At 38.2% G+C, this 27927-nt stretch overlaps 1 protein-coding gene across 1 annotated transcript; it reads left to right on the top strand.

Moving 5' to 3' along the window:
• Positions 1 to 259: 259 nt before the first annotated feature.
• Positions 260 to 26570, top strand: LOC135842234 (zinc finger protein 773-like). Its single transcript, XM_065359586.1, has 8 exons — positions 260 to 424; positions 736 to 953; positions 8285 to 8639; positions 9135 to 9263; positions 9407 to 9542; positions 9622 to 9757; positions 9844 to 9990; positions 25448 to 26570. The coding sequence occupies exons 2-8, from the start codon at positions 795 to 797 to the stop codon at positions 26066 to 26068; spliced, it is 1683 nt and encodes a 560-aa protein (XP_065215658.1). The 5' UTR covers positions 260 to 424; positions 736 to 794; the 3' UTR covers positions 26069 to 26570.
• Positions 26571 to 27927: the final 1357 nt, after the last annotated feature.

Below are 27927 nucleotides of genomic sequence, written 5' to 3'. Positions count from 1 at the left end.
GGCGTATGCGTATACTTCCCTAATCTAGAACTTTAGGCGTGATGAGCGATGCGCGGTAAATTACCGGTAAAATGTTATTACTAGCTAATGAATATTTTTATTTTTAATTTATTAGCTAGGTTTAGTTTTAGTTTCTGTTAAATAACGTTATTGATAAGTCTGTATAACTTTAGATTTTTCTGCTTCAAAAAGCTGAACTTGTTATACGATTTTATACGTTATTATGATTTTGAATTCGTTAATAAAAAATGGTGAAAATTACGAGTCGAGTTTTTAATGAGTATTTTCTAGTCAAATATTTTATGAATTTTAAATCGATTTCGTTTTTATGCGTAAAATACGCTCATAGAACAACAGTTTCAACATGCTTTGATAAAAATGTTTGCTACGAATCGACAAGTTGAACCCTGCGAGTTGTGATCAGGTGAGTATGTGGTTAAAGGTTGTTGCTTCGACACCCCCTAGTTGACACAACCAGAAAATTGATATTTTTTTGCATAAGGTCACAATTTTGCAATTACTCCACTCTACCTTAGGTTCAGGTATACCTAGAAGAGTAGATATCATATTCTTATCATTGTAATAGTCATTAGTCAGCCCGTACTCGTATGCAAAATGTTGTTAAGAGCCCCATTGTCCATGCACGTGATGTGTGTAATACATACTTGTAGTTCAATACCAACTCCGAGCTCACCCTTATGCTTAAACGTAAGTCTTCCTATTTCTGTTTTTCAGTTGCGCTCGTAGGATCCGTCGAAAAGATTTCCGAACATGGTTACTCGACAGATTCAAGTATGTCACCCCTAGAAATATCGAGCGATGACGATCATAGTTCTGAAGAAGGTTGTATGCCTTCCCTAGGTGAGGGACGGATTACTCGCGATGTGAAAAAGAAAAAAGAACTCCCTAGCGTAGCTACCACGATAAAAACCTCGGACAGTGTTCCAAAAAAGGTTAGTACATCTAAGTACATAAGTAATAGTCTCGTTTTTTTACTAATTTTCAAAACTCTGTATTTATATACAATCTTTGCTTTTTTGTTACTAAAAAGTCACACCTTTGTTTTCGAAAAATCACTCAAAATGTTTCTTTGTTTGACAGGAATTGCCAAAAGTATCATTATTTTTCCAATAATGCCCAAAAAGTCCCACATTTTGTTAAATTGTCAAGTAGGTATGGCCTTGTGCCAAAAATCGTCAAAATTTCTCGTTTGTTCAAAAATTGAAAAAATTTTTGCTTTTTAGAAAAATTATTGAAATTTTTCGTATTGCGAAAAGCTTAAAAAAAATTTACTTCTTACCAAAAATTGTCTCGGAAGTTTCACTTCTTAGTTTTTTGGCCAAAAATTGTGAAACATTCTCGCTTTCCCAAATATTGTCAGAAATTCGTGTTTTTTAGAAAAATGGCAAAAGATTGCTTTTTTTCAGAAAATTCCAAAACGGGCCAATTTTCCCCAAAAGTTTTCCAAAAGTCTCACTTGTTTGACAGAAATTGGCAAGAAGTATAACTTATTTTGTGGTGCTAATAATTTACCAGAATGATCTGCTTTTAGGTTGAATTGTCAAATTCTTGCTTTTTTCCAGAAAATTTCCAAAAATTCTCGCTTTTTGAGAACATTGCTGAAGAATGCTGAAAATTTGCGTTTTGCTAAAATTGTCAATATCTTGTTTTTTGACAACAATTTTCAAGAACTCCACCTTTTTCAAAAATTGACAACAATTTTCGCTTTTGTAAAAAATGGCGGTTTTTGCAGAAAATTCCAAAAACGTTCATTTTTTCCCCAAATTGTCCAAAAATGTCGTTTTTTTTACAAAAATTGGAAAAAATTGTTTTTTTGCCAGCAGAGTTATTCCTCGTCAACTCAACCAAGAAGTGGTAAGGGGGGATGGTCGGCGACTTTTTTGAAATTTTTCTTGTGGAAAGACCTCCTGAAGGGAAGGGATGACAAATGGCGCAAATCACAGCCCCCCCCCCGAGAGCTTCTGGGTTGATATTTGCATGGAAGGTGGGTACCCTTGAGCACTTTCCGTCACGAAAGTTTCAGACCCCCAGACCCCCCTTTTTTTGAGAAACCCCCCTTTTATGAAATTTCAATAGAAATTTTTTTCTCAGTCCCATGTGAACCGATTTTTTCAATTTTTTGGTATGTTGTGAACATCCATAGGAGGTATCCCCACAAAAATTTTCACCCCCCTCCCACCATATTTGCCTCCCAAAATGACGTTTTTTAGCTTTGTTTGCCCGATTTAGCAACGATCATGATTCTGCATAAAAATGGGAATAGGATTTTTAAATGTGTTTTCGACCCCCAAAAAACATATATTTTTTTCAAAAAAATTTTTTTGGTGGGTCGTGGTCAAAAATTGAAAAAACTAACAGAGGGGGTAAAAATGAATTCTGGTGTAAATGATTGTTTTTGGTAAACGAGGTGTCGTTTTCATATGAATCAAACACCCCGAACACGATAAGACGTCCAATTTAGCTCTACCTTCATCCACACCCCTCCAGTGCCTCTGCCCCCACCTAAATTTTTACTATTATATTAAAAATTGAAGCTATATAATAACATTGGGGTCGTTTTCATGTAAATCAAACTCCTCTAACATGAATATGAAGTCCAATTTAGATCTACCCGAATCTATCCCCTTCCAGACTACAGCCAGCTCCTCGAGAATGTTTAAGTTTGACCCTTGCGATGTCGTTGAGTTTTCAACTTTTGCGAAACATACCTTTAATAGTAATTGATTTGATTTGAAGTAATTATTGGTCGAGGATTGATCGGAGTTTGCTAAAAAATTTATTGTTTAAGTGGGGGCAGAGGTACTGTAGGGGTGTGAACGAGGGTAGCGTAAAATTGGATGTCATATTCGTGTTCGGAGGGTTTGACGATTCATATGGAAACGACACCAACATTATGAAAATATCAAAACTTTTAAAATAGTATAAATTGAAGTGAGGGCAGAGGCAGAGGCACTGGAGGGGTGTGGATGAAGGTAGAGCTAACTTGGACGTCTTATCGTGTTCGGGGTGTTTGATTCATATGAAAACGACACTAATATTATGAAAATAGCTCAACTTTCAGTACAGTAAAAATTTAGTTGGGGGCAGAGGCACCTGAGGGGTGTGGATGAGGATAGCATAAAATTTGACTTCATATTCGTGTTCGGGGTGTTTGATTCATATGAGAACGACACCAATATTATTATATAGCTCAATTTCCAAAAAAGGTTAGTACTCGTACATCTAAGTACATACCTTTGAGTAACGATGAAATTTGCGCAATAGGTACGATGTTTCATTTTTTCACAACTGGCTGCACTGCTTCCTATCAGTCTGTCTTTGGCTGAAGTTGTCAAAGTCTCTATTTCGGTCAAATTTAGTAAAAAATCTCGCCTTTTGTAAAATTTGCCGAAAGTCTCTTTTTTACTAAAAATTTGTCTGGTCAGTTTTTTCGTTTAAAGTAACTAGTCGGGAGGCCCGCATAAGGATCTCATGCACCCCCCTGCCGATTCTTTGGGACAACTTTTTTCTTAAAGGGGAAGTCCTAAGGAACATTTCTAGCCCTTGTCCTCAAAAAAAAGTGGCCCTACTCACAAAATGGCGGCCATTTTGATTGACAGGTCAGCCGAAATCGCAGGTTTTGCGTTCCAACATAGGACTTCCACGGAATTTTTTAAACTGTACAAAGGTAGATCGAAAGAGCAGGCAAAAATTCATCACCTGTCATGGCCAAAATGTGAGAAAAAAATCAAAATTTTACCAAATTGACCTAGAAATCTGAAATTTGAAATATGTCCTATTTTCGACCTGCCAAATCGATTGGAAACTGTTTCAAACCGTTTTGAGCAGTTGTGGAGCCTCCAGCAGATTTTTGAAACTCGAAATCCTCTCAAAATTTCATCAAATGGAGTTGGAAAGCCGAAATTCATTCTGCAAACTAATTTCAATACGCTATGAAGTCGACTGCAGGTGATTTTCAAGTCGTTTTGGAGCCTCCAGCGATTTTTTGAAAATTACTGGAGCCTCCAGCAGATTTTTGAAACTCGAAATTCTCACAAAATTTCATCACATGGAGTTGGAAAGCCAAAATTCATTTTACAAACTGTTAAAAGGTGATTGGGAAATATTAAGTGTGGTGGTTATTATTGAAATATATCTATTGGGGTGAAGGTAGAAATATTCCCTAGAGAGTGAACATTTCTCTGTTAACCAGCTAGCTCAGTGTACACTTAGTAACACGAATCATCTAATGACATTATCACATAATGTGTCCATTTTTACGTGAATAAAAACAGATATGAGACAATTTGTTTAAATAATATATTTACACAAATATCCCTGCAATGTAAGCCAAACAAAGTATATGCATACTGGGTACAAAGTGAGGTTGCTAGACAAGGGGTCTTAAGCCTAGTCTTCATCACAAATGGTTGATGAGTAGATTACGAGTCGAAGACTGACAATAAGTCATAAGACTTAACATCCCTTTTGAATTAGTCAGTATACCCAAGGATATACTTGACGTTGTATTCATCAAGGATGAGCAAAGGAGGCACAAGTATCTCAAAACACTGTACACTTCACCCTACTCCTTTAGGCTCTCCTAATACTAAGGCCTGTTTAGGGGACACGGTAGAAAATTACACTTTAAACGAGATACACTTACCCATGTCCGGAATCCAGGATAAATGCACTGTGGTACCCCGCGAACACAATGACATAACGGGATCGCGAGTTAATATAAAATTACTTTAACCATCTTTGAGTGGACACTACTAATAACTCAAATAGTGGCTCGCCAGCCATAAGTACAATGTTTACCGAATGACAGACACGTAGCGGGCTCGAGATACTACATGCAAGTGATTTTACCGCGAAGACGATCCATGGTCATACCATCGATCGTCAGAAGTTACCACATTTCCCCTCTTATGGAACTAGTTTTCCTTCTTCTCTGGGGAATGGGTACAGTAGGGACTACCTCAGGTGAAGAGGGTTACCTGCATCACCCAAGGCAGTCAAGGCATATCTGCTCCTTACAAAACTAATTTTAATACGCTGTGAAGTCGACTGCAGGTAATTTTCAAGTCGTGTTGGAGCCTCCAGCAATTTTTTGAAAATTCGGCTTTCCAACTCCATGTGATGAAATTTTGTGAGAATTTCAAGTTTCAAAAATCTGCTGGAGGCTCCAGTAATTTTCAAAACATTGCTGGAAGCTCCAAAACGACTTGAAAATCACCTGCAGTCGACTTCATAGCAAAATTGAAATTACAGTAGACTTCCGATTATCCGAACTAATTGGGGAATTAGGTTGTCCGGATAATCGAAAATCCGGATAATATGGATTAATATTTTTTTGGTTGAATTTTGGCAGAAAATGACTGTTTTTTTTATGATAATGGTGTATTTTTTTAATTTTTTATAAATTTTATTTCTTCACAAAATGGAGAAAAACAAACCAAAAACAAAGATTACAAAAATTGTTGACTATGTACTTGTAAATAATTTGTGTATGTTTGTCCGGATAATACGGATTTTGTTCGGATAATCAGAAAAAACGGATAATAGGGAGAATTTTTTTTCGTTCGGATAATACGGCCGTTCGGATAATCGGAGGTCGGATAATCGGAAGTCTACTGTAGTTTGCAGAATGAATTTCGGCTTTCCAACTCCATATTTGATGAAATTTTGAGAGGATTTCGAGTTTCAAAAATCTGCTGGAGGCTCCAGAACTGCTCAAAACGGTTTGAAACAGTTTCCAATTGATTTGGCAGGTCGAAAATAGGACATATCTCAAATTTCAGATTTCTAGGTCAATTTGGTAAAATTTTGATTTTTTTCTCACATTTTGGCCAAAATTTGATTTTTGAAAATTCACCAAAAATTGAAAAAGGCACTTTAGCACTTGAAATTTTGACAGGTGATGAATTTTTGCCTGCTCTTTCGATCTACCTTTGTACGGTTTAAATAATCCCGTGGAAGTCCTATGTTGGAACGCAAAACCTGCGATTTCGGCTGACCTGTCAATCAAAATGGCCGCCATTTTGTGAGTAGGGCCACTTTTTTTTTTGAGGACAAGGGCCAGAAATGTTCCTTAGGACTTCCCCTTTAAGAAAAAAGTTGTCCCGAAGAATCGGCAGGGGGGTGCATGTGATCCTTATGCGGGCCCCCCGACCAAACCCTAAAATAGAAAATTGCTTTGTTGCCAAAAATTACCCTCAAGTCACTTTTTTTTTTTTTTTTTCATCAAAACCGAAAATTGCAAAAAAATTCTCGCTTTTCTAACATAAATCGCGACGAAATAGGTATCGTTTTTTTCAATCAATAATTTACCAAAAAGTCTTCTTTTCTAGTCACCATTTTCAAAACTTTGTTTTTTTCATACAAATTTTTGCTTTTCTGCTACTAAAAATTCACACCTTTGTTTTCGAAAAATTACTCAAAATGTTTCTTTGTTTGACAGAAATTGTCAAAAGTATCACTATTTTGCCAATAATGCCCAAAAAGTCCCGCGTTTTGTTAAATTGTCAAGTAGCTGTATGGCCTCGTGCCAAAAATCGTCAGAAATTCTCGCTTGTTCAAAAAATGACAAAAATTTTTGCTTTTTAGAAAAATGGTTGAAATTTTTCGTTTGCAAAAAGCTTCAAAAAAAATTGCTGAAAAATGCTGAAAATTTGCGTTTTGCTAAAGTTGTCAATAGGTATCGGTATGTTTTTTGACAACAATTTTCAAAAATTGCCAAAAATTTTCGCTTTTGTAAAAAAATGGTCAAAGATTGCGGTTTTTTTTAGAAAATTCCAAAAACTTTCATTTTTTCCCCAAATCGTCCAAAAATTTTGTTTTTTTCACAAAAATTGGTAAAAATTGTATTTTTTTGCCAATAGAGTCATTCCACGTCAATTCGACCAAGAAGTGAGGCGGGGTCGGCGATTTTTTTGAAATTTTTTCCGTGGAATGATCTTTTGAATGGATGACCAATGGCGCAAATCACATCCCTCTAGCTCTTCCTTAAATGCTGCTAGGGGGTGTCAAAGTTTTTAGTGAACTTGAAATATCATCCATTTCAGCAGTGGAGTACTCGATAACCGCGATACCTACCAAAAAAATTAGCTCGAAAAGTTTCAAAACGTAGTTTTCATGTCGTTCTGACTCTCAAAAATTCTGAAAAAAATATATTAGGTATGGACAACTTCTCATGCTGAACAACATATTTAAAAATTGCAATGGCATTTGTAAAGTAGATTTTAAAAAAATGAAAGTTTGCGGGGAAAAAAATGTGATTTTTTGATTTAAAATTAAAAGACGAGAAAAAGTTTTGACTGGCAAAGTTGATCCCTTTGAACCTCTATTTTCAGGAATCCTTTGAAAAAGTTGAAAAAATTCTCTCACTCGATGAAATAAACTCATCACAAAAAAATCAAAATTCAAAAAATAAACGAATTCCAATTTTTTGCCATGAGTGTTATTTTTATCTACTTGATATAGTGCATACTGCATCCATCGCTTTAGGGGATGATTATTTTATGAACCCCTTAAACTGAAAAGTTTGGTATTGTGTTATTTTACAAGTGGCAGATAAGCGAAATATGTCATTAATTATGATGACGGTTAGGTCTTTAGCCGAGATCGCGGCCATGAGCTTACTATTTAAATAGGGAGAAATGCCGACAAAGCCTCTGGTATGTGGTCAAGTGATGATCACAGACAATAATTGTACATAGGGGTATTCTACGGCCATTTCTCCACTTAGTTCCATTTCCTGCAGGTAAGATGGTTCTTCGTCATCCTAGTAATAAGTTTTTATTTGTTAACACCTCATGTGTGAAATTTATTTAATTTTAATTAATATACCTACCTATTTATTCATCTGATGATGAATTAAATAGTGATCTTTTTGGTAGTTTAAAGATGTATCCGGACATCATTAAATTATGCAAAGTGTTACGTGAAATCTCGTTTAGTTAGACGCCATCGAAGTCCTTACTTTTGGGGGGACAACTGATAGAGATGGTCAATGTGGATAGTATAGTGTTAGGTAAATTTTCAAAAAAATTGCCGACCATTCTTACCACTTTTTGGTTGAATTTACGTGGAATGACCCGTGTAGAAGTACATATGTTAATAGGTAGTTGTTCAATATGTACAGGGCTCTGATTTTTTACTTTTTGAACAGCTAGGAAATATTTTTTCTCATACAGGCTGCACAGTCATTCAAAAGAACGTGCTTTACAACTTGCAAAATGATAACAATCACAAAATTAATTCCATCTTTTTTTTCCTGCAGGTGCGAGGAGCATTGAATCCAGATTCACCTGCATACTGTTGCAATATTTGCGATAAAACGTTTTCCAAAAAATGGTGTTGGACAAGACACCAGCAACGTCATTTGAAGCTGTTTCACTGCCAAAAATGTGACAAACGGTTTGCTAGAAAATACGACCTCGTTAGACATCAAGCAACTCATACTAAAACAAGACCCTACAAATGCGACATTTGTGACTCAAGATTTAAGTACGATTACGATAAATTAAGGCACCAACGACGTATGCACGCCGAAGTCACTTATTTCGAGTGCGATATTTGCGGCAAAATGTTTAATTATAAAAGTTCTATCGTTGATCACCTACAAGTGCATTCTGGTAAGAAACCGTTTCTTCGCCAAACCTGATTCTTACGTTTCAACTCCATACGATGGTTCGTTCAAGGTTGATTCGCCCCTATTTATTGCACAATTATTTCAAATTAAACAAAAAGTGTTGAAGATTGACCCACTATGTTGTCAAACATTTACTTAGCCAGCTGATTTCGCAGGAAAATTGTAGCATTTATTTGCTAGGTACTTACCTACTTAGAAAGATGTAGGTACGTAGTACGTACAGGGTGTCCAGAAATATTGAGTACCCCTATTAAGAAAGTTATTCATTAAAAATATAGGTTGGCAACGTGAAATAGATGCATATGATTGGTGGAATGTTATCTCTCACCATCTCTTAATTACCTACATACCGAATGCTCACCTATTCATAGATTTTCAAAACAGAGGGGTGGGGGAAAAATTTGTAAAGATTCCCTTATTTCTCAAAAGAAGGAACAAGGTTACAACAATGTACCTAATTTGTATTTTTATTTCTCAGAAGCGCATGAGGAACATATCGATGAAGATGGTCAATTTCCAAATTTGAACGCTCGTAGCTCCCCACAAAAATTGGAGGATGACGGTAGCTGCAACGCAGAAGTTCAATATCAAAAACGTTTTGAAGATGGTAAGTAAGTTCTTTGTGCAGGGTAAATAAAATGATTTTGTTTCAAAAAAATGTACACATAAGAAACTTGACCTACAGGATTTCATACCTATGTTGTATTATAGATTACTTCATTTTAAAAATTTCACGAAATTGTTTACTAGATCCCACCTCAGAAGATTTACGGAGCTGTTTTTCTGATCCGACGAAACCGACCGATTATGTGTTCTTCAACGTAGTAGTCGACGACAACGGGGTTGTCAGTGACATTTCTGTCAATCCTCAAATTAACTATCAGTTGTAAGCGATAACTAATATGTATTTTTATATTGAAACATTTTAATAAATTACATTATAGCTTTTCAATTTTTTTCCACAGACATAGGAGTGCTTCCTCTGCCAATTCAAATAATGAACAATTCGATAAAGCACACGTTGGGCAAACACATCGGATGGAAGAAGTGCAAGTGACAACCCAACTATCAAACTGTAATGATGAGCTAAATGTGTGCCAGGTAAGAATAATTGGTATGCTTTCAATTAGCTTTCTGCCTTAGGGCAATTAAATTTTCAGCACAACATTCATTTTTGATCATTTTAGCGCAATGAGCAGACCTTTTCTTCAGCTGGGTATTCAAAACCGCGAGAAAATAGAGTTGAAGGACGGATTACTCGCTGTGTGAAAAAGAAAAAGGAACTCCATAGCGTATCTACCACGATACAAACCTCGGACAGTGTTCCAAAAAAGGTTAGTACATCTACATAAGTCATACCTTTGACTAACGATGCAATTTGCGCAAGCATAGGTACGATGTTTTATTTTTTCACAACTGGCTGCACTGCCTTCTATCAGCCAGTCTTTTGCTGAAGTTGTCAATTTCTCGACTTCGGTCAAATATAGTGAAAAATCTCGCCTTTTGTGAAAATTGCTGAAAACCTCGTTTTTTACTAATAATTATCTTGTCAGTTTTTCCGCAAAAAATTACCCAAAATTTTCAAAACTTTGTTTTTTATACAAGTTTTTGCTTTTTTGCTACTAAAAAGCCACACCATTGTTTTCGTAAAATTACTCGTCCCGCATTTTCTTGAATTGTCAAGTATGACCTTGTGACAAAAATCGTCAAAAATTCTCGCTTGTTCAAAAATTGACAAATTTTTTGCTTTTTAGAAAAATGGTTAAACATTTTCGTTTGCAAAAGACTTCAAAAAAATTTAACTTTTTTCCAAAAAATTGTCTCGGGAGTTTCGCTTTTTTGGTCAATCTCAAATATTGTCAAAAATTTATGCTTTTTAGTAAAATCGCAAAAGATTGCTTTTTTTCAGAAAATTCCAAAACAGCCCAATTTTTCCTCAAAGTTTTCCAGCAGTTTCGCTTGTTTGACCAAAAATTTGGGAAGAAGTATAATTTTTGTCCCAATTACCAGGAAGGCCTGCTTTAAGGTTGAATTGTCAAATTCTTGCTTTTTGTCAGAAGATTCACAAAAATTCTCGCTTTTTGGGAGCATTGCTGAAAAATGCAGAAAATTTGTATTTTGCTAAAATTGTCGATATTTTTGTTTTTTGACAACAATTTTCAAAAACTCCACTTTTTTCAAAAATTGACAGAAAATTACGCTTTTGTAAAAAAAAAAAGGCCGAAGATTGCCGTTTTTTGCAGAAAATTCCAAAAAGACTAATTTCTTCCCAAATTGTCCAAAAGTTTCGCTTTTTTCACAAAAATTGTGAAAAAACGTATTTTTTCGCCAATAGGTATGTAGATTGTAGGTACCATTATTGCGGACTTTTAAGAACGCAAACGCGAAATTATATACGTGAAATAAAAAGAACACCACAGGGAGCGAGAGCTCTTTATTAAGGTTTTAAATGGTCACAACACAATACAGTACAAAACGATACACGTAAGGATAACTACACATATACGCATCTACTCTATTACACAGTATAAACGTACTCTTAAAATGCATAGAGAAACCAGTAGCGATTAGCGGTCGCTGCACTCGAAAGGGGTGCTGCGTAAGTGCGTACTGCGTACGCATATAGTCGGCATCCGCATTCCTACACTCGCCTCCAACTATCTCACGCTTGCGAGATAGCGGGTGGCTGTGTATACGATTCGTTAATCGTAAGAAATGCTAAAGCCAACACTCCCCCATACACAGACACAAGGTATCTGCAATGGATAGCTTCACAGGAGCTAAGGGTAGTGGTAATAAATGAGAACAATAAAATAATCAGAAGATCATTTATTGTCATCTCACATTTTCACAAACTTATCTAAAAGAAAAGACAATGAATGAGAATTTAATTGACGTTGGATCAGCCAGTCACTTCCTCCTTCGTTTCAGTATCACCAAGCACTGAAAAACACAGAGGAATTATTTAGTGATCAAATCTAGCAATTCATCACGATTTTTGGTGAAAAGCTCGGTTGGTTGTGGTTTCGTCAGAATGTCAGCAAGCTGAGCTTCTGATGGAACATATTTGATCACTACTTGCCCATTTTGAACATATTCTCTGATGATGTGTTCCTCATGGCAAATAATGTGCTTAAGTTTGGGATTTCCTACAACTTCAGTACATCTGATGGCTGATTCATTGTCACAGTATAAGACTGCAGGAAAGATAGGATGACCTAACGACTGTTGTATTGTACCATTTAAGTTCAGCATGGCTTTAACAGCTTCATTTGCTGCTATATACTCTGCTTCGCAGGTTGAGCCAGCTGAACGACCCTGCTTTTTACTAGACCAACTGATAAGGTCTTTGAAAAGCAAGGTCAGAGCTCCTGATGTCGATCTTCCATCCTGACAATCCTTAAAACTCGCATCAGCGAAGATATCAAACTGATCTCCTGTACCTCGGTAAGTCAAGCCCAGATTAGGTGTGCTCTTCAAATATCGGAGAACACGTTTGGCTCGAAGCCAATCATAATCTGTGGCAGATTGCATGACTTTACTGAGTTCATGTACAGCATAGGAGATATCAGGTCGTGTTCCATCTGTAAGATATCACAACGACCCAATCAGTTCCATAAAAGGATATTTTGTCAAGGATGTCAGACTATCACTCAATTTCTTCTCTTCCATTTGAGAGCACTCCCGTTTCTGTTGGGACTTAGTCACCATAGGAGTAGAGTGGCCTTTGCAATCTTGCATGCCAAACCTCTTAAGAACCTTTTGAGTGTAATCTGATTGATCGATCATCATGGTCTTGTTTTTACGATCGCGAGTTATGGTGAGTCCTAAGTACTTTTTAGGTTCTCCTAAGTTCGTGACTTTCACGTACTTAAGAAGACCTTGAATCACTTCAGAAAGGAGAGATTCCTTAGTACTAGCCAGTAACATGTCATCAACATACAGTGTTAAAAACACAAAGTCATTGCCTACCCTCTTTACATAGATACATGGTTCAATCACGGAATTTTCCAGACCCAACGCTTTAGCAATTTGCGTAAACTTCTCAAACCACTGCTTAGGGCTTACTCGAAGTCCGTAGAGTGATTTCTTGAGTTTACAGACAAACTGTGAGCGTAAGTGATCTGATAAAAGACCCTTCGGAACTTCCATGTACACTGGAGTATTTAACACTCCATGTAAGAAGGCAGTTTTGACATCCAGTTGGTTCAAGTACAAACCATACTTATTGACCAATGCCAAAATAGCTCGTATGTTAGGAAGACTCGTTACTGGTGAATAGACTTCTCTAATACCATACTCGTTACGATCTTGAAAGCCTCTGATGACCAGACGGGCTTTATGACGTAGGCTGCCATCTGCTTCAACTTTCCTTTTGAAAACCCATTTACTAGTGATAATCTTTGGCTTCTTGCCTTTGTCATCACGTAGGTTCTCAAATTCGGACTTTGGAATCAAATCCCAAACTTCATTTTCACTCATGGAATCAAGTTCATCTTTGATGGCTTTCTTCCAGAGTTTGCTATCTTCACAGGAGATAGCATCTTCATATGTAGCTGGGTCATTGTTGAAATCCGCTAATAGTAAATGAACCAGTGAACCATCCAGTTCATCCTCAGGCTCTTTACACATTAGCTTGGATCGATCAGAGATTGCCAACAATTGAGCATGAAGCTCTTTGACCTTTTCAGCTTTCATAGATGAAGTTTTAGGAGGTTCCAAGGGTTGAGCAGAAGCGCCACCATCTTCATCTGTTGTGTCTTCGGAACAGGCTGTGGTATTTTTATTACGCTCCCCCACAGCCGGATCCTCAGATTCGACAACAGGTTTCTCCGTACTACTGATCCCTTTGTCAGCAGTCTGTGGTTTTTCTGGTTCAGAAATCTTAGTTTCCTCCCCCGTTTCCAGGTGGGTGTCTTTGGCTTGTTTCTCATCAAAGGTGAGAAACCAGGTGTCTAATTCAAGGTCAACATCACTGTCTGACATTGCTCTTAGACTACCAAGCGACGCTTTGACATCCCTGTAGGTCAACTTTTCATTGAACCTTACATCATGGGTTTCTACAATGGAACCATAATAGGAGTCAAGCAGCTTGTAGCCACCAAAGACATAGCCAACCATGAAGAAACGTTTTGCATCCTTTGTTAGAGGGTGCACAACCACATTTGGATCGAGCTTCCTTTTCTTATAATGATCTAAAGGATAAGCTACGCACCCAAAAGGGATAATTTTATCTAGTTTGACTTCGGTTTTGGGATTGAACTTTCTCACAGGAAGTTCAAAGTTGATGCCCTTATGACAAGTGCGATTCAACATATGAGTAGCTGCAATTACAGCTAAGTCCCAAAACTTCAAAGGAAGTCCGGAGTCAAACATCATGCTGCGCACTTTCTCCTGAAGTGTCCTATTCAGCCGTTCTGATTTGCCATTCAACTCTGGTGTCATCGGAGGTGACTTTTCGTAATCAAAGCCTAGTTGATTGCTAAGTTGCTTCATCCTACCTTCTACATACTCTTTGGCACCATCGCAGCGAAGCCAACAAACCTTTACTTCCTCCCCCAACAGGTTGTGCGCATTGCACAAAAACTGTTCGAAAAGGTTTGGAAGGTCTGAACGAGCTCGCAACGGATACGACCATACCATCCGAGAGTAGTCATCTATGAAGACTGTAATGTATCTAAAATGTGTCGGGAAACTCTGAGGGGAGATAGGCCCCATAATATCAGAGTGTACCCGAAACAATGGTCGACTGGCCACTGGAAAAGTCAAACCAAAAGATGGTCTGGTACTTTTCGATACAATACATGCTTCACAGTCTAAGATAGAATCATCAAAAACTACATTCTTCAGCTCAGGTATGGTACGTGCCATTTTCTGTAGATAGGATAGAGAAGGATGACCTAGCTTACAGTGCCATAGGAAGCCTAGCAAGGATTGAGCAGAACGAGTCAAAATTCCAGGCTTTCGCATCTGTGGAATTGCTAGTGAGTCTGATATCGCAGACATGGTGACCTCACCAGGGTCATCTCTCACTGAATCCACAGAATCTGATGCTGCCCTTTTCAGTTCCTTTGGTAGGGGGTTAGCCATCTCAGGAAACTTATGAAGAAGGGTCAAAGCACTGGCACCGTAATCAACTAATTCGAACTTAACGATCCAGTTTGGGGGATCGTAAGAGCCTTCGATTATCACCGATGCATCCTGATTGAATATTTTAATGCAAGATTTATCAAGTAATACTTGCCAGTTCAGGTCGGTAAATCGTCTGAGAGAAAGTAAATTCTCAGAGACGTCAGCACTGAACATCACTCGAGTCAGATTTAGATAAAAACCAGGTTTGTTATCCACAACCGACCTCACACTAATGTTGCCTTCAGTAGAAATATGTAAGTCAGAAGACGAATGTTTATTCGCACTCACTAGGGTACGAGGAGATGACACCTGGACGACATCTTGCAGTACATTCACCTGATGTACAATATGTTCAGATGCGCCAGAGTCAGCAATAAACGTAATATATGACTTACATTTGTCTTCATCCAGTTCCATTTGACTGGATTCCAAGACATCTGCAACTGGTTGTACGGCATTTACTCCAGGCGAGGTCGCTTCGCCCACTGGATGCCTGAAGCAACCATGAAGGCAACAACAGTGCCCTCCACACTCCAACTCTGAAACATTGAATGAAATTCAAGGTTATTGGTTGGAGGGCCCCTTCTCGATCCCGGTACGAGATACACGACTTTTACCATGTTTATGACCCTGACCTTTCTTAGTATTTTTGAAGATAATCTTCCGTGGAACACTCTTTGGATCCTTGTTGGCTACAGCGACAGAAGATAAGGGACACGTAGCAGTCGTATGATCGAACACTAAAGTTTTACTAGATTCGCAAAATTTAATCTTCGAGTTTTCTTTGACAAGACACCCTCGTATTGTGTGTCCCGGCGCACCACATCGAAAACAGACCGGCTGCTGCCTAAATTTGTCCTTGTTTTTCTTCGTTCGGGGTACAGTACTTAAAACGTTGCCTGCAATGGATCCTGTGTTATTCGAAGTCTCTTTGGGAAAGGTCATTTGGGTCGACTGATTACGCTCATTTCTTCTCGCTTCGAGCTGCAGGATTACCTGTTTCAGTTCTAAGAAATTTTTGCTCACATTCCTAGAAAGAGCAACTGTGTCTACCTGATTTTGTGGGAAAGCCTTGGCGACGTTATTCAGAAGAATTTCACATTTTTCATGCTCAGGCATTGGGAAAAGCGCAACTCTATCATATTCTCGTATGTACTGCTGCAACGTAGCAAAATACGTCGTGAACGGGCCCTTTCGAGGTTGGAATTTAAATGCCATTATCCGAGTTCGGAGCGCGGGACTTCCAATATTGAGTTCCGCAAAACGATGGGATTTAATTAATTCCAAAGCCTCAGTGGGGTCTTCACACGAGATCATGAGAGAGTGGTGGTCATAATCTAGTCGATTGACTAAGATATGACGCACTTCAGCTTTTCTCTGATTTGCCTCAGTCTGAGAAAAAATACGTCGAGGTCTTTCAGTTGGATCCACAACATCAAGAAGACTAAAATATCTGAGCTCAGAACGGAACAAATCTAGCCACAGCTCGAACCGAGTATCAGAAGTGAGCTTATAATCAGTTTTGATGGTACAATCTCTCAAATGGGGAGAAATACGTGTATTCATACCAGAATCGTCTTGAGGAGTCGCTGAAGGTGCTGGGGGAGGTCCGGCCTCGGAATTCGGGGCTGTTGGTACAGCCTCAGGAGTTCCTTGAGGGGCCTGACCTGCCAAGCCTTGAATGGCTTGCCAAAATAGAGCTGGATCCAATCCAGCAGGAAGAGTGATCGATTGTGGTCCTGGGGGTTCTTTTCGAGGTCTCCCGCCTCGGCCTCGCGAAGCTCTGGTATCCATCTCAGCTACTATCTACAAGGTGTTAACAAACATCAAAAATTGTAGATCAGATGGGAATAGGTAAACCGGAACGCACAGCATTTACCTATCATGCATCCTAGCAGCTGAGAAAAGCTATACCGGTTAACGAACTTTCGTATTGCATTGCAGAACGCATACAAATGCAATACTACTTGCTCAGTGTTACGCTGTTGATTGATTCATAGACTTGTGTGACGAAAGTTTACTCATGCTGAAGGAACACACGACAGCACTTGTAAACGATCCCAACCTCAGTTGGTATCTCGGGGTTTCCCTGCACCGGAACGCACAGCATGCAATTTCACCCTGAGAGTAGTCTGGGCCCTGCTTGAAGGATGGTACGTCTACCATTCAAGTTCAAGCCTGATAACTTTGGAAATTCCTTGCCTGATTTCCCACATTACGAGCTATGCGCATCTCGCTAAGTAATGCTCTATGAATTCTCAGTATCAAACAGCCATACACCTATTAGAGTTTTAAAGCGTATGAGTAACACGATCTGTCTGTTTATTTCCAAACTAAAATAACACAGACCTGTTGTGTTCGTTTTAGCCAGTATTTAAAAACTATACGCACACGCATAAGAAAAATAAACACGTAAGAAAACGTATTAGATGCGTTTGCATATAGAGAACCCTCTTTTTAAATGCACGGTACCTTTTGCTACAGTTTCTTTAAACTGCGGCAGTCCGTAACATCACTGACTCAAGTGCGAACATATGTGTGCCGAGCAATAAAGGCAAGGAATGCTGCGACAAGGATAGACGCACCACTCATCCAGCGGATGCGGCGTCTATTCACTCACATGGCTTCACGCTGGCTAAAACTACGCTCCCCTTTCTCAAGTCGGTAGGTTTTAATTACCAGCTTGAAAAAGAGATAACCATGTTGCATCCGAGGGTGACGTTTCTGTACATTTTGTACGTGTACAGAAAACGTCATCTAAGATGATGCAACATTGGTTACTAAAATAGGCTGGCTTTCTATCATGTACGTATACACGCATCATGTAGAAATACAACCTCACAATGCCTATTTTTCCCTATCTCACAGGTAGGTTGTCCTATCTGGCAAAGTCGTAATTTGGCAATTATAAATGCAAACTGGTTGGTACCTACTTAACATGTACGAAAACGCTACTATGTAGGTACTGACCCATTGTGCATTTTAACAATGCCAAACTACTTCATTTTTCAGATAGGTAAAACTGTCCTATCTGACACAATAGCAATTTATCAAGTAATTGCTTACCTAGGTCCAATGAAATCAAAAGGGTTTCCTGGTACCTCGCAAATCACCTGGTTTGCGTCTCTAAAATCGCTGATGAAATCAAGCAGGTTTCGACAGACTTCGTGGATCACTTGGTTCACGAATCAATACTTATTTCCAATGGAATCGAATAGGTTTCCTTGGAATTCGCTCGCAAATCACCTGTTTCACACAGACGTGATTTTATATACACTCGAACACACACAAAAAATTGCAACGAACGTATTTTAGACGACGCGAAACGTATTTAAAATCGCGTAATTAATTACCGGAGGATACCCGGCGCCTCCACCATGCGGACTTTTAAGAACGCAAACGCGAAATTATATACGTGAAATAAAAAGAACACCACAGGGAGCGAGAGCTCTTTATTAAGGTTTTAAATGGTCACAACACAATACAGTACAAAACGATACACGTAAGGATAACTACACATATACGCATCTACTCTATTACACAGTATAAACGTACTCTTAAAATGCATAGAGAAACCAGTAGCGATTAGCGGTCGCTGCACTCGAAAGGGGTGCTGCGTAAGTGCGTACTGCGTACGCATATAGATGGCATCCGCATTCCTACACTCGCCTCCAACTATCTCACGCTTGCGAGATAGCGGGTGGCTGTGTATACGATTCGTTAATCGTAAGAAATGCTAAAGACAACAATTATTTACAGTTTTCTGCTGAAATTATCAAAAATTCTCACTTTTTTGGCTCTTTTTGTTAAAAATGTCACAACATAGAAATGTTTACCTTTTTTTCAAAAATTTTAAAAAAGTTTCACTGTTTTGCCAGAAATTGGGCCAAAAAGCACTCCTTTTTGCAAAAATTTGTCAACGCTTTTCTTTTTCAGAAATGAAAAAATTTTTGTTTTTAAGTGAAATGGCTGAAAAGTGTCGATTTTTTTGTGAAAAATTCCAAGAAGTCGCGCACATCTTCAGAAATTGCGGGAATTTGTTTTGCATTTGATTACTTTTTATAAGTTGAGCTGATTTCTGCTAAAGTTTTCAGTCTTGCTTTTTGACTCCAAATTACCAATAATTCTCGAAAAATCACGTTTGTTTGTGTGTGGTTTTTTTTATTTTTAATACACATTATCAAAAAATTTTTGCACTTCAAAAATTGACAAAATTTTTTGAGTTTTATCAAAATGGTTATAAATTGTGATTTTTTTTCAAAAAAAACTAAATAATCTGATTTTTTTCAGAAAATTGTCAAAAGCTTCGCTTTTTTGTCAGAAATTCTAAAAGGCTCCTCCTTTTACTACGATTGTTGAAGTTTCGCTTTTTGAAAAAAATTTCCTCCCATCATCCCCCCCCCCGAAATTGCCAACATTCTGCCAAAAAGTCTTGTGGGGGGCGGCAAATTTCCAACTGCCTAGGGTGTACGATAAATCAATCTAGATCGATAAATCAGACTCACGAATATTGAAAATAATCAAACAATTCGACTGACAAAACATGACAATTCAAAATAAAAATAATATTTATTTTTAACGGTCGTTGATCCTAAGATCTAACGAACCTAACGAACAAATAACTGAGCAAAAAGCTCGATGACTTTACAACTCGACAATTAAATCAATATTAACGCGACGAACTTATATACATAACGAAAACAACAAATATACGACGATAATTTAACAGCCAACAGTTTACGCGATTTTACGAAAAGAACAAAATTTCATTAAAAATATAACCAGCGATATTTAGAATTCGCGAAACGAATTTTATTTTTTATTTAAAAATAAAAACTAAAATTACCGAGCATAAATGTTACGGTTACGGTATCAATTTTGCCAACACCCCACCATAAAAATATTTTACCTAACACGCGTACCACTAAAATAAACGTAAAACTTGTTGCTTCTTATCAATACCGGTGTTTGTAAACACTTTAAAACAAAATATTTTTACAGCAAAATTTCAGTTTAATTATACTTAAATTACATAAAAATCGACTCGAAAACTTAATTTAAGTGTTAAATAATGACTCACAGAGTCTATCGAATACGGTACGTGTAGTGGCTTTGGTCAAAATATCGGCAAGTTGATCTGCCAAAGATATCTTTTGCAAGTATATTATCTGTTTCGTGACTAAATCGCGTATATGATGATAACAGACATCTGTATGTCTGGTACGTTTCGATTCGACCGTATTCGCAACGGCAATCGCTGCATTAGAATCGCAATACACCGGTACGGTGTCAATACGAACTTCTAATTCGACAAACAGATTTCGCCAAGCCAAGACTTCCTTTCCAGACGTACTTAACGCAACATACTCCGCTTCACACGACGAAAGACTAACACAATTTTGTTTCTTGACTACCCAGTCAATAACGTTGCCATAATGTAACACGAAAATTCCAGACGTTGATTTTCTGTCTAAACAATCACCAGCGAAGTCCGAATCTACGTATACTCTTACAGAGTATTTATCAACGACTTCAGGTATTACGTAGGTAAGTTTCACGTTCAACGTACTACGCAAATACCTGAGAATACGCTTACTATATTCGAATAGCTCCTTGTTTGCCAAGTGCTGGTATCTGCTTAGAAAGTTTACAGCAAAAGCGATATCGGGACGTGTTCCCCTTGCTATGTAACTTAAACTTCCTAAGAGACCACGCACTTTGGTTTCATAACTTTTATCGAGCTTGAGATTAGTAATCTTCAAGCCCGGTTCGATTGGAGTTGAGATACTATTCGAATTAGATAGCCCGTAATCATTAACTAACTGCTCGATATATGAATTTTGATGTATTTCTAACTTTTCTTTACTACGATTAATTTCCATTCCAATGAACTTCTTGCATTGTTCCAGGTCTCTGATTCCAAAACGCTCATTCAATCGCTTGACCAACCACTCAATTAGACGATCATCGCAACCTGTAATTAGAAAATCGTCCACGTAAACGACAAAAACGCAACGAAGAGGATTTTCAGCGTCGAAATACACACAAGGATCGACTTTACTCCTTACGAAACCGAGCGAAAGTAAGTACTCGTTCAATTTTACGTTCCACGATTTGGGACTTGTTTTTAACCCGTATAACGAACGTTTGAGAATATATACGATACCTTTCTCTTCATTAGTCCCTTTCGGTGGGTTGAACATAATACCTCGATTTATATCTCCATTGAGAAATGCAGTACTCACATCTAGCTGTCTCAACTGCCACTTGTTGACCATAGCTAGATTGAGCATCGAGCGTATTATCGGTTGATTAGGTGTTGGAGCGTATATTTCATCCAACTCATAAAAATGGTTGTCTTTGAAACCACGCAACACCAATCTAGCCTTAAATTTCACCCCACCATTCGAGTTGATTTTTTTCTTTAGAACCCACTTACTGTCTACTTTCGAGTAATTCTCTTTATTTACACTTTTTTCAGATGCTGAATACCAAACGTCCTTGATCTCCATCGCCTTTAACTCTTCATCTATCGCTACACGCCAAAATTTCGATTCAGGACCGTTTAACGCTTCTTCATACGTAAGGTCATCGACCCCAGCGAGTGCAAAGCAAGCAAAATCGTCGCTACATTCATCTGAAGATGTATCGATCAAACTACGATCTACCAAGTTATCACCGCTACGTTCGGCTTCAGTCAGCTCATCTGGGTTTATCCAATTGGAGCAACCAGGAGCTGAATCAGCGTTACCTACCGGTGTAACCGTAGGTACGATATTCACATCGCTTACACTCACTGATACCGATGTTTTTAACAGATGATCGTTAATAACATCGTGTATTTTACGCGTTTCGTCTACTTCTACGCAACTCGAATTCGTAAATTTATTTCATAAAACATCGTACAATACATAACCTGTCTCTGTAAAACCGAGTAAAACCATATCGATCGACTTCTCATCAGTTTTCTTTCTCTTTTCAGGCGGTACTAGAACTCGTGCAACGCTTCCAAACAATCTCACTCTCGATAAATCCGGCTTTCGGCGATTCCACAGCTCGTACGGTGACAGATCGTTCAAGGCAGAATGCGGTAAACGATTGTACACGTAGTTTGCCGTGTATGCAGCGTAAAGCCAGAATTTATTCGTTAAACCTCCTTCGTACAGCAGAGCTCGCATTTTTTCTTGGATGGTTTGGAAGAAACGCTTGACGGTACCGTTATGCTGCTTTTCATACGGCTCACTGTTCTGCATAGATATGCCCTTTTCGTCAACAAACTCTTTAAAGGTACCTCCAATAAACTCGCTAGCGTTATCGCACCTGATACGCTTCACTTTCGTACTCCATAACGTTTCACTAATATTGACATATTTTTTTAGGTAGGTACCTACTTCGGCTTTACTTCTCATTCCGAACGTTACTCCCCATCTCGTACAGTCATCTACGAAGCCAATCAAATATCGCTCACCCTCTAGTCCTTCAGTAATAGGACCCATTACGTCTATATGAACGAGATCGAGTGGATTCGGATACCTATACCTACTCGAATCGTAGGTATGTTTCTTTTGTTTTGCTTTACAGCAAATTTGACACTGATTGAAAGGTGGGCAATCACATCCACATAACTCAGGAATCTTATCTAGTACCGTTTTGCTCGTATGAGCCAACCTACGATGCCAGATGTCACCTTCACCTTTTAACCTATTTACTTTCTTTTTATTTTTCAGATTTACATCACTGTCACTGCACGTACTGGTATTTCCTATACCTACACTAGAAACATTCGAAACTACAACTCTAGAATCATTACCTATCGTCGTCGAAGTATTACCTACATTTGTCGAGTCACTACTATCGTCAGAAATTAACGCAGATGAATAATTGGAACAGGAGTACAAAATAGGAGGTATATTTATCATAAATTGAATCGTATACAATCCATTATCATTAAGTACTAATTTTGACACTAAATTTCCCGCAGGATCGACCAAACGAGGATCTTCATCGAAGAAGAAACGATAACCATTCGCTACGATTTTCGATACGGACAGAAGACTAAAAGAAAGACTAGGTACGTAATATACCTCGTTCAACCAATAGACGTTTCCGTCATCGGCTAGAACTCTCAATCGACCTACTCCTTCTTTGATCAAAGAGACTTCACAATGAGCGGATTGTAAACTTTCGTTTATTTTCCTCTCATCGTGCAAGACTCCACGATGTTTCAGAAAATGCGACGTCGCACCACTATCGACGACAAACGTGATAAAATCGACGCCGTCGTCGTCGTTTGTCTCGACGTATGCATTTTCTTCACCGAGATTCAAAGCAGTCGAGTCACCTAAAAAATGGTTTGACCAGATATTTACGTTACGCGAATTTCCGAAATTAGAAATCGCAACACTGTCACCGAAACTACTACGACCGACACTATTTTTAACGAATTCATCTACGATATTACGACTACGACCTTCATCTAACGAGAAATTTTCTTTTTTTCCAGATGTCGACGGAAAAAGACCTAACGCGATCGACGGACGAGGACCTGACGAACCGGACGAACCAGACGGACCAGACGTACCCGATGTACCACTCGACGAACCGTTACCACCATTATTACGCGACGAATCACCGTTCTGTGGGCAGTTTCGACCAATATGCCCAGTCAGATTGCAACGATAGCAAACGATACTTCCCCGAGGGTTGGTATCGTTTCTATAATTCCCTCCGGCGGATCGACAAGACTTGGCCATATGGCCACGTTTGTGACACTTATAACAGGTACGATCCTTGGCTTGAACAAAGCCACTACTACCGCTACGATCACCGTTACCGTTCGACGAATTACCGGACGAGTTCGAACTACGATTACGCGACTTATTACGATTACGATTACGATTATTTTTATTACCGGATTGATCGGATGCGGCCATCGCTGAACCGGTACTTGTCGAACCTTTCGAAGCCGAGGAGTTCTTCGAGGCATCTTCCAAACTCAAAAGCAACGACGAAATTACTTTCGGATTTGGGTCTCCAGCTGTGACGTGAACTAGTCCTCGAGCAGTCATACGCACTGACTCGTACTTAGGCGAATTGCCTAACGCATTGATCAAATACGTATAGACTTCAGATGGAGTCAATTTCACGTCCAGACTCTCCATATCGTTGACTAGCGTATAAAATGCCTCTAGGAACTCCTTCGAACCTTTGTACATATCGATGACAATCTTCGAAATACGAGTTCAACAGTCGATAATTGCTGCTTGGTTTTCCGCCTGGTACAAGGAGTTGAGCTCCGTCCAGAATACGTACGGATCCTCTGTCTCCTTGACCAGTCGGAAAACGTTCTCAGCTACGTGCCTAATTAAAATTTCTAAAGCTTTCGCTTTTTTACGCGGCGATAACGAATTTACTTGGAGAATCGCGGTTTGAAGTCCTTTGGCCGACAAAATGACCTTTATTTTTCTCTTCCAGGAGACGAAACCCGTACCGCGAAAGACCATCGACTCCATTACGCGATTATCACCGGCACCGAACATATTTTCACTCGACGAACTACTCGAATCGGATTCTACAGCTACGTCGTCGGACTCGTCGTCGCTACTTTCACTACCTTCGGACTCGTCGTCGGATGGACCAGGAGGTGGAGGAGGTGGAGGACCGGATGGTGGATTAGACGGAGGAGGAACGGAGTCAACAGGGATCGTCGGATCGTCGGATGTCGAATCACCAAAACCTGCTGAACTTGGACCAGCTTCCGAATCGCCGGATGACTCAGATACGTGCTGTAACGTTACTTTACTTTTACCTTTCGACTTCGGTATACTTTGTTCTGGTTTTTCCTTTTCAGAAAAACCACGAAACTCAGCGCTCGATTTACGCTTATCTGAACTACTATCGTCGTCGTCTACGTTGACCGATTTTCCTGACCGCAAATAGGACAGGACTGTCGACATTTACTTCGTCGAACACTACACGAACCAATACGCTGAAGCTACACAAGCCAGAAAATTCCACACAGGACGTCGAATTGCGAAACAGAGCTTTCACGAACTACGCTCTACGCTACCATGTACGATAAATCGATCTAGATCGATAAATCAGACTCACGAATATTGAAAATAATCAAACAATTCGACTGACAAAACATGACAATTCAAAATAAAAATAATATTTATTTTTAACGGTCGTTGATCCTAAGATCTAACGAACCTAACGAACAAATAACTGAGCAAAAAGCTCGATGACTTTACAACTCGACGATTAAATCAATATTAACTCGACGAACTTATATACATAACGAAAACAACAAATATACGACGATAATTTAACAGCCAACAGTTTACGCGATTTTACGAAAAGAACAAAATTTCATTAAAAATATAACCAGCGATATTTAGAATTCGCGAAACGAATTTTATTTTTTATTTAAAAATAAAAACTAAAATTACCGAGCATAAATGTTACAGTTACGGTATCAATTTTGCCAACATAGGGGCAGCGCATACCTTTGAATCTTTTATTTTTAAAAATAGGTAGGTAGGTAAATTTTATTTCTCCTCATTTAGGCTATACACACAATCATTTAAAAGAACAGTAGGCACTTGTAACTTGCAAAATAATAACCACAAAATTAATTCAAAATTTTGTTTCCTCCAGGTACGAGGAGTATTGATGCAGGATTCACCTCCATACTGTTGTGACATTTGTGATGAAACATATTCCTATAAATCTTGTTGGACGAGACATCAGCGAAAACATATTTCGAAGCCATTCGTGTGTCGAATGTGTAAGAAACCATTTGCTAGAAAATACCACCTCATTAGACATCGAGCAACTCATACTGAAATGAAACCCTACAAATGCGGAATTTGTGGCGCACGATTCAAGCACGATGATAATAAATTAAAGCACGAACGATATATGCATACGGAGGTCGCTTGTTTCGAATGTGCTGTTTGTGGGAAAATGTTCAACCATAAAAGTTCTATCATTAACCACCTGCGAGTACATTCTGGTCAAAAACCGTTTCGTTGCCAAACCTGTGGCACAAGATTTCCTTTAAAAGGCCAACTTGTTTCACATCAAAGGATGCATAGTATAGAAAAAAAATTCAAATGCCGCATATGCGACAAGCTATTCAAACACCAACGGGATAAGACAAGGCATGAACGTTTACATGAGGAGGGTCCTCGTTTTGAATGCGCCTTATGCGGAAAGAAATATCACCAGAAACACGGCCTTGCCTATCACATAAACATATCACGTAATTGCAGTTAGATTTCAATAATTAGTATCTGAATGTGTGCAGATTCATATTCGTGTTTTCTTTGTGTTTTTTTATGTTTTTGAGTTCTTACTTGTCTACGATGAAAGAGTTAAAAAATGGTTTGCTTGTACTGCAATGGTAAATAGACATACCTAATGTGTTCTTATTTTAGTGATAGGTACCTACTTATTTTTATTCATTTTTACCTAATAACTAATACATATATAATTATATTCAACAGTTGTACATAAATGGTTGTTGAAATTGTATTAATCTTCCAATAAAATGTATTACCTGATTCGTTTGTTATAGATTGACTCTTTTTGAGCAGTACAAACAAATATACCTTATGAATCGTTTTTGAACGATATTGCGGTAGGTAGTTTAAATTGGTAATTTGGTAATTGTTTCGTTGCATTTTGAACATAACTTTTATTTTTCGATGAGGTCCTCTGGCTCTATCCGTAGACGTTTCATTAATTTATGGTCATTTTTTAACGTTACAAAATTTAACAAAACTTTCATCAAACTTTTTGGTAATTTTCAGAAAAATGTCATTTAGATCTTATACACTTTTTAAAAATAGTGAGTAGGTATTTCATGTTATTTTTGCAGAATTTCAGTTCAATTTTTATATAGGTACATATACATAATTTGTTCAATAATTTCATGTAATTTTCAGATTTGTATTTTTTTGATATTTTACGTCGCCGTAGAATAATGTACATGGGGTACACAGGTGATATGTCACCATACCTCACAATCTACTTACCTAAAAAATTCAGAAGTTACCTACGCACAAAAATATAACGTAAACGAGGGAAATTAGCCCAGTCATTTTAGCAAAATTTTTAGTCGAACCTCGAAAAAATTGGGGGCAAGCTGAATTTCACATTATTTGTTCAGATTGGTCTCTAAAACAACCCATCAAAAGTTGCACCCCCCAACTTGCCGGCTATCCCCGCAAGAGGTCATTAACCTTTGCCGATACAGGTTTTTCGGCTGTATCGCCAAAATGAAGGGTCCGAGAGGAACAATGTTCAAACAAAAATTGTTCTACGCTAAATTTCCTATCAGCATTCAATATGCTAGGGAGTCGACTGCAAGTAGATTTCAAGTCGTTTTGGAGCCTTCAGCGAGTTTTTATAAATTACGGGAGCCTCCAGTAAATTTTTGAAACGTGTAATTTCTGCAAAATTTCATAAAAAGGAATAGATTTTGTGGCATTTTCTGAAAAACAGATTGGAGTACACCGTCAATTTTGGTGTCCCAACTCTGTTTGTAAATTTTTTTGGAAATTTCGAGCATTGAAATATCTGCTGGGGGCTCCAGTAATTTCCAAAAAGTCGCTGGATGCCCCGAAACGACTCGAAATGTGCTTACAGTCGACTCCTTAGCGTATTGAAATTAGTTTACAGAATATATTTTAGCATTCTAACTGTTTTTAATGAAATTTTGTGGAAATTTCAAGTATTAAAAATCTACTGGAGGCTTCAAGAATTTTCAAAAAGTCGCTGACCCACCAGCAGTTGACTTGATAGCGTGTTTAAATTGCATTGCAGCGTGAATTTCCGCATTCCAACTTCATTTGATGAAATTTTGTGAAAATTTCAAGTTTCAAAAATGTTCTGGAGGCTCCAGAACTGCTTAAAACGGTTTGAAATTGTTTCCAATCGATTTGGCATGTCGAAAAAAAGGAATGTCCCAAAATTTCAGCTTTATAGCTCAATTTGGTAAAATTTTGATTTTTTTTTCTCATTTTTGGCCTAAATTTGATTTTCAAAACTTCACCAAAAATCGAAAAATATATTTCAACTGAACTAGCCATCCTTATAGGAAATTTGACGTAGAATAATTTTAGTTCAATCAC

The sequence above is a fragment of the Planococcus citri genome, chromosome 4, assembly GCF_950023065.1.
Source record: "Planococcus citri chromosome 4, ihPlaCitr1.1, whole genome shotgun sequence".
Taxonomy (NCBI): domain Eukaryota; kingdom Metazoa; phylum Arthropoda; class Insecta; order Hemiptera; family Pseudococcidae; genus Planococcus; species Planococcus citri.
Note: the sequence above shows the minus strand (reverse complement) of the source record. Positions and strands in the feature narration are given on the sequence as shown.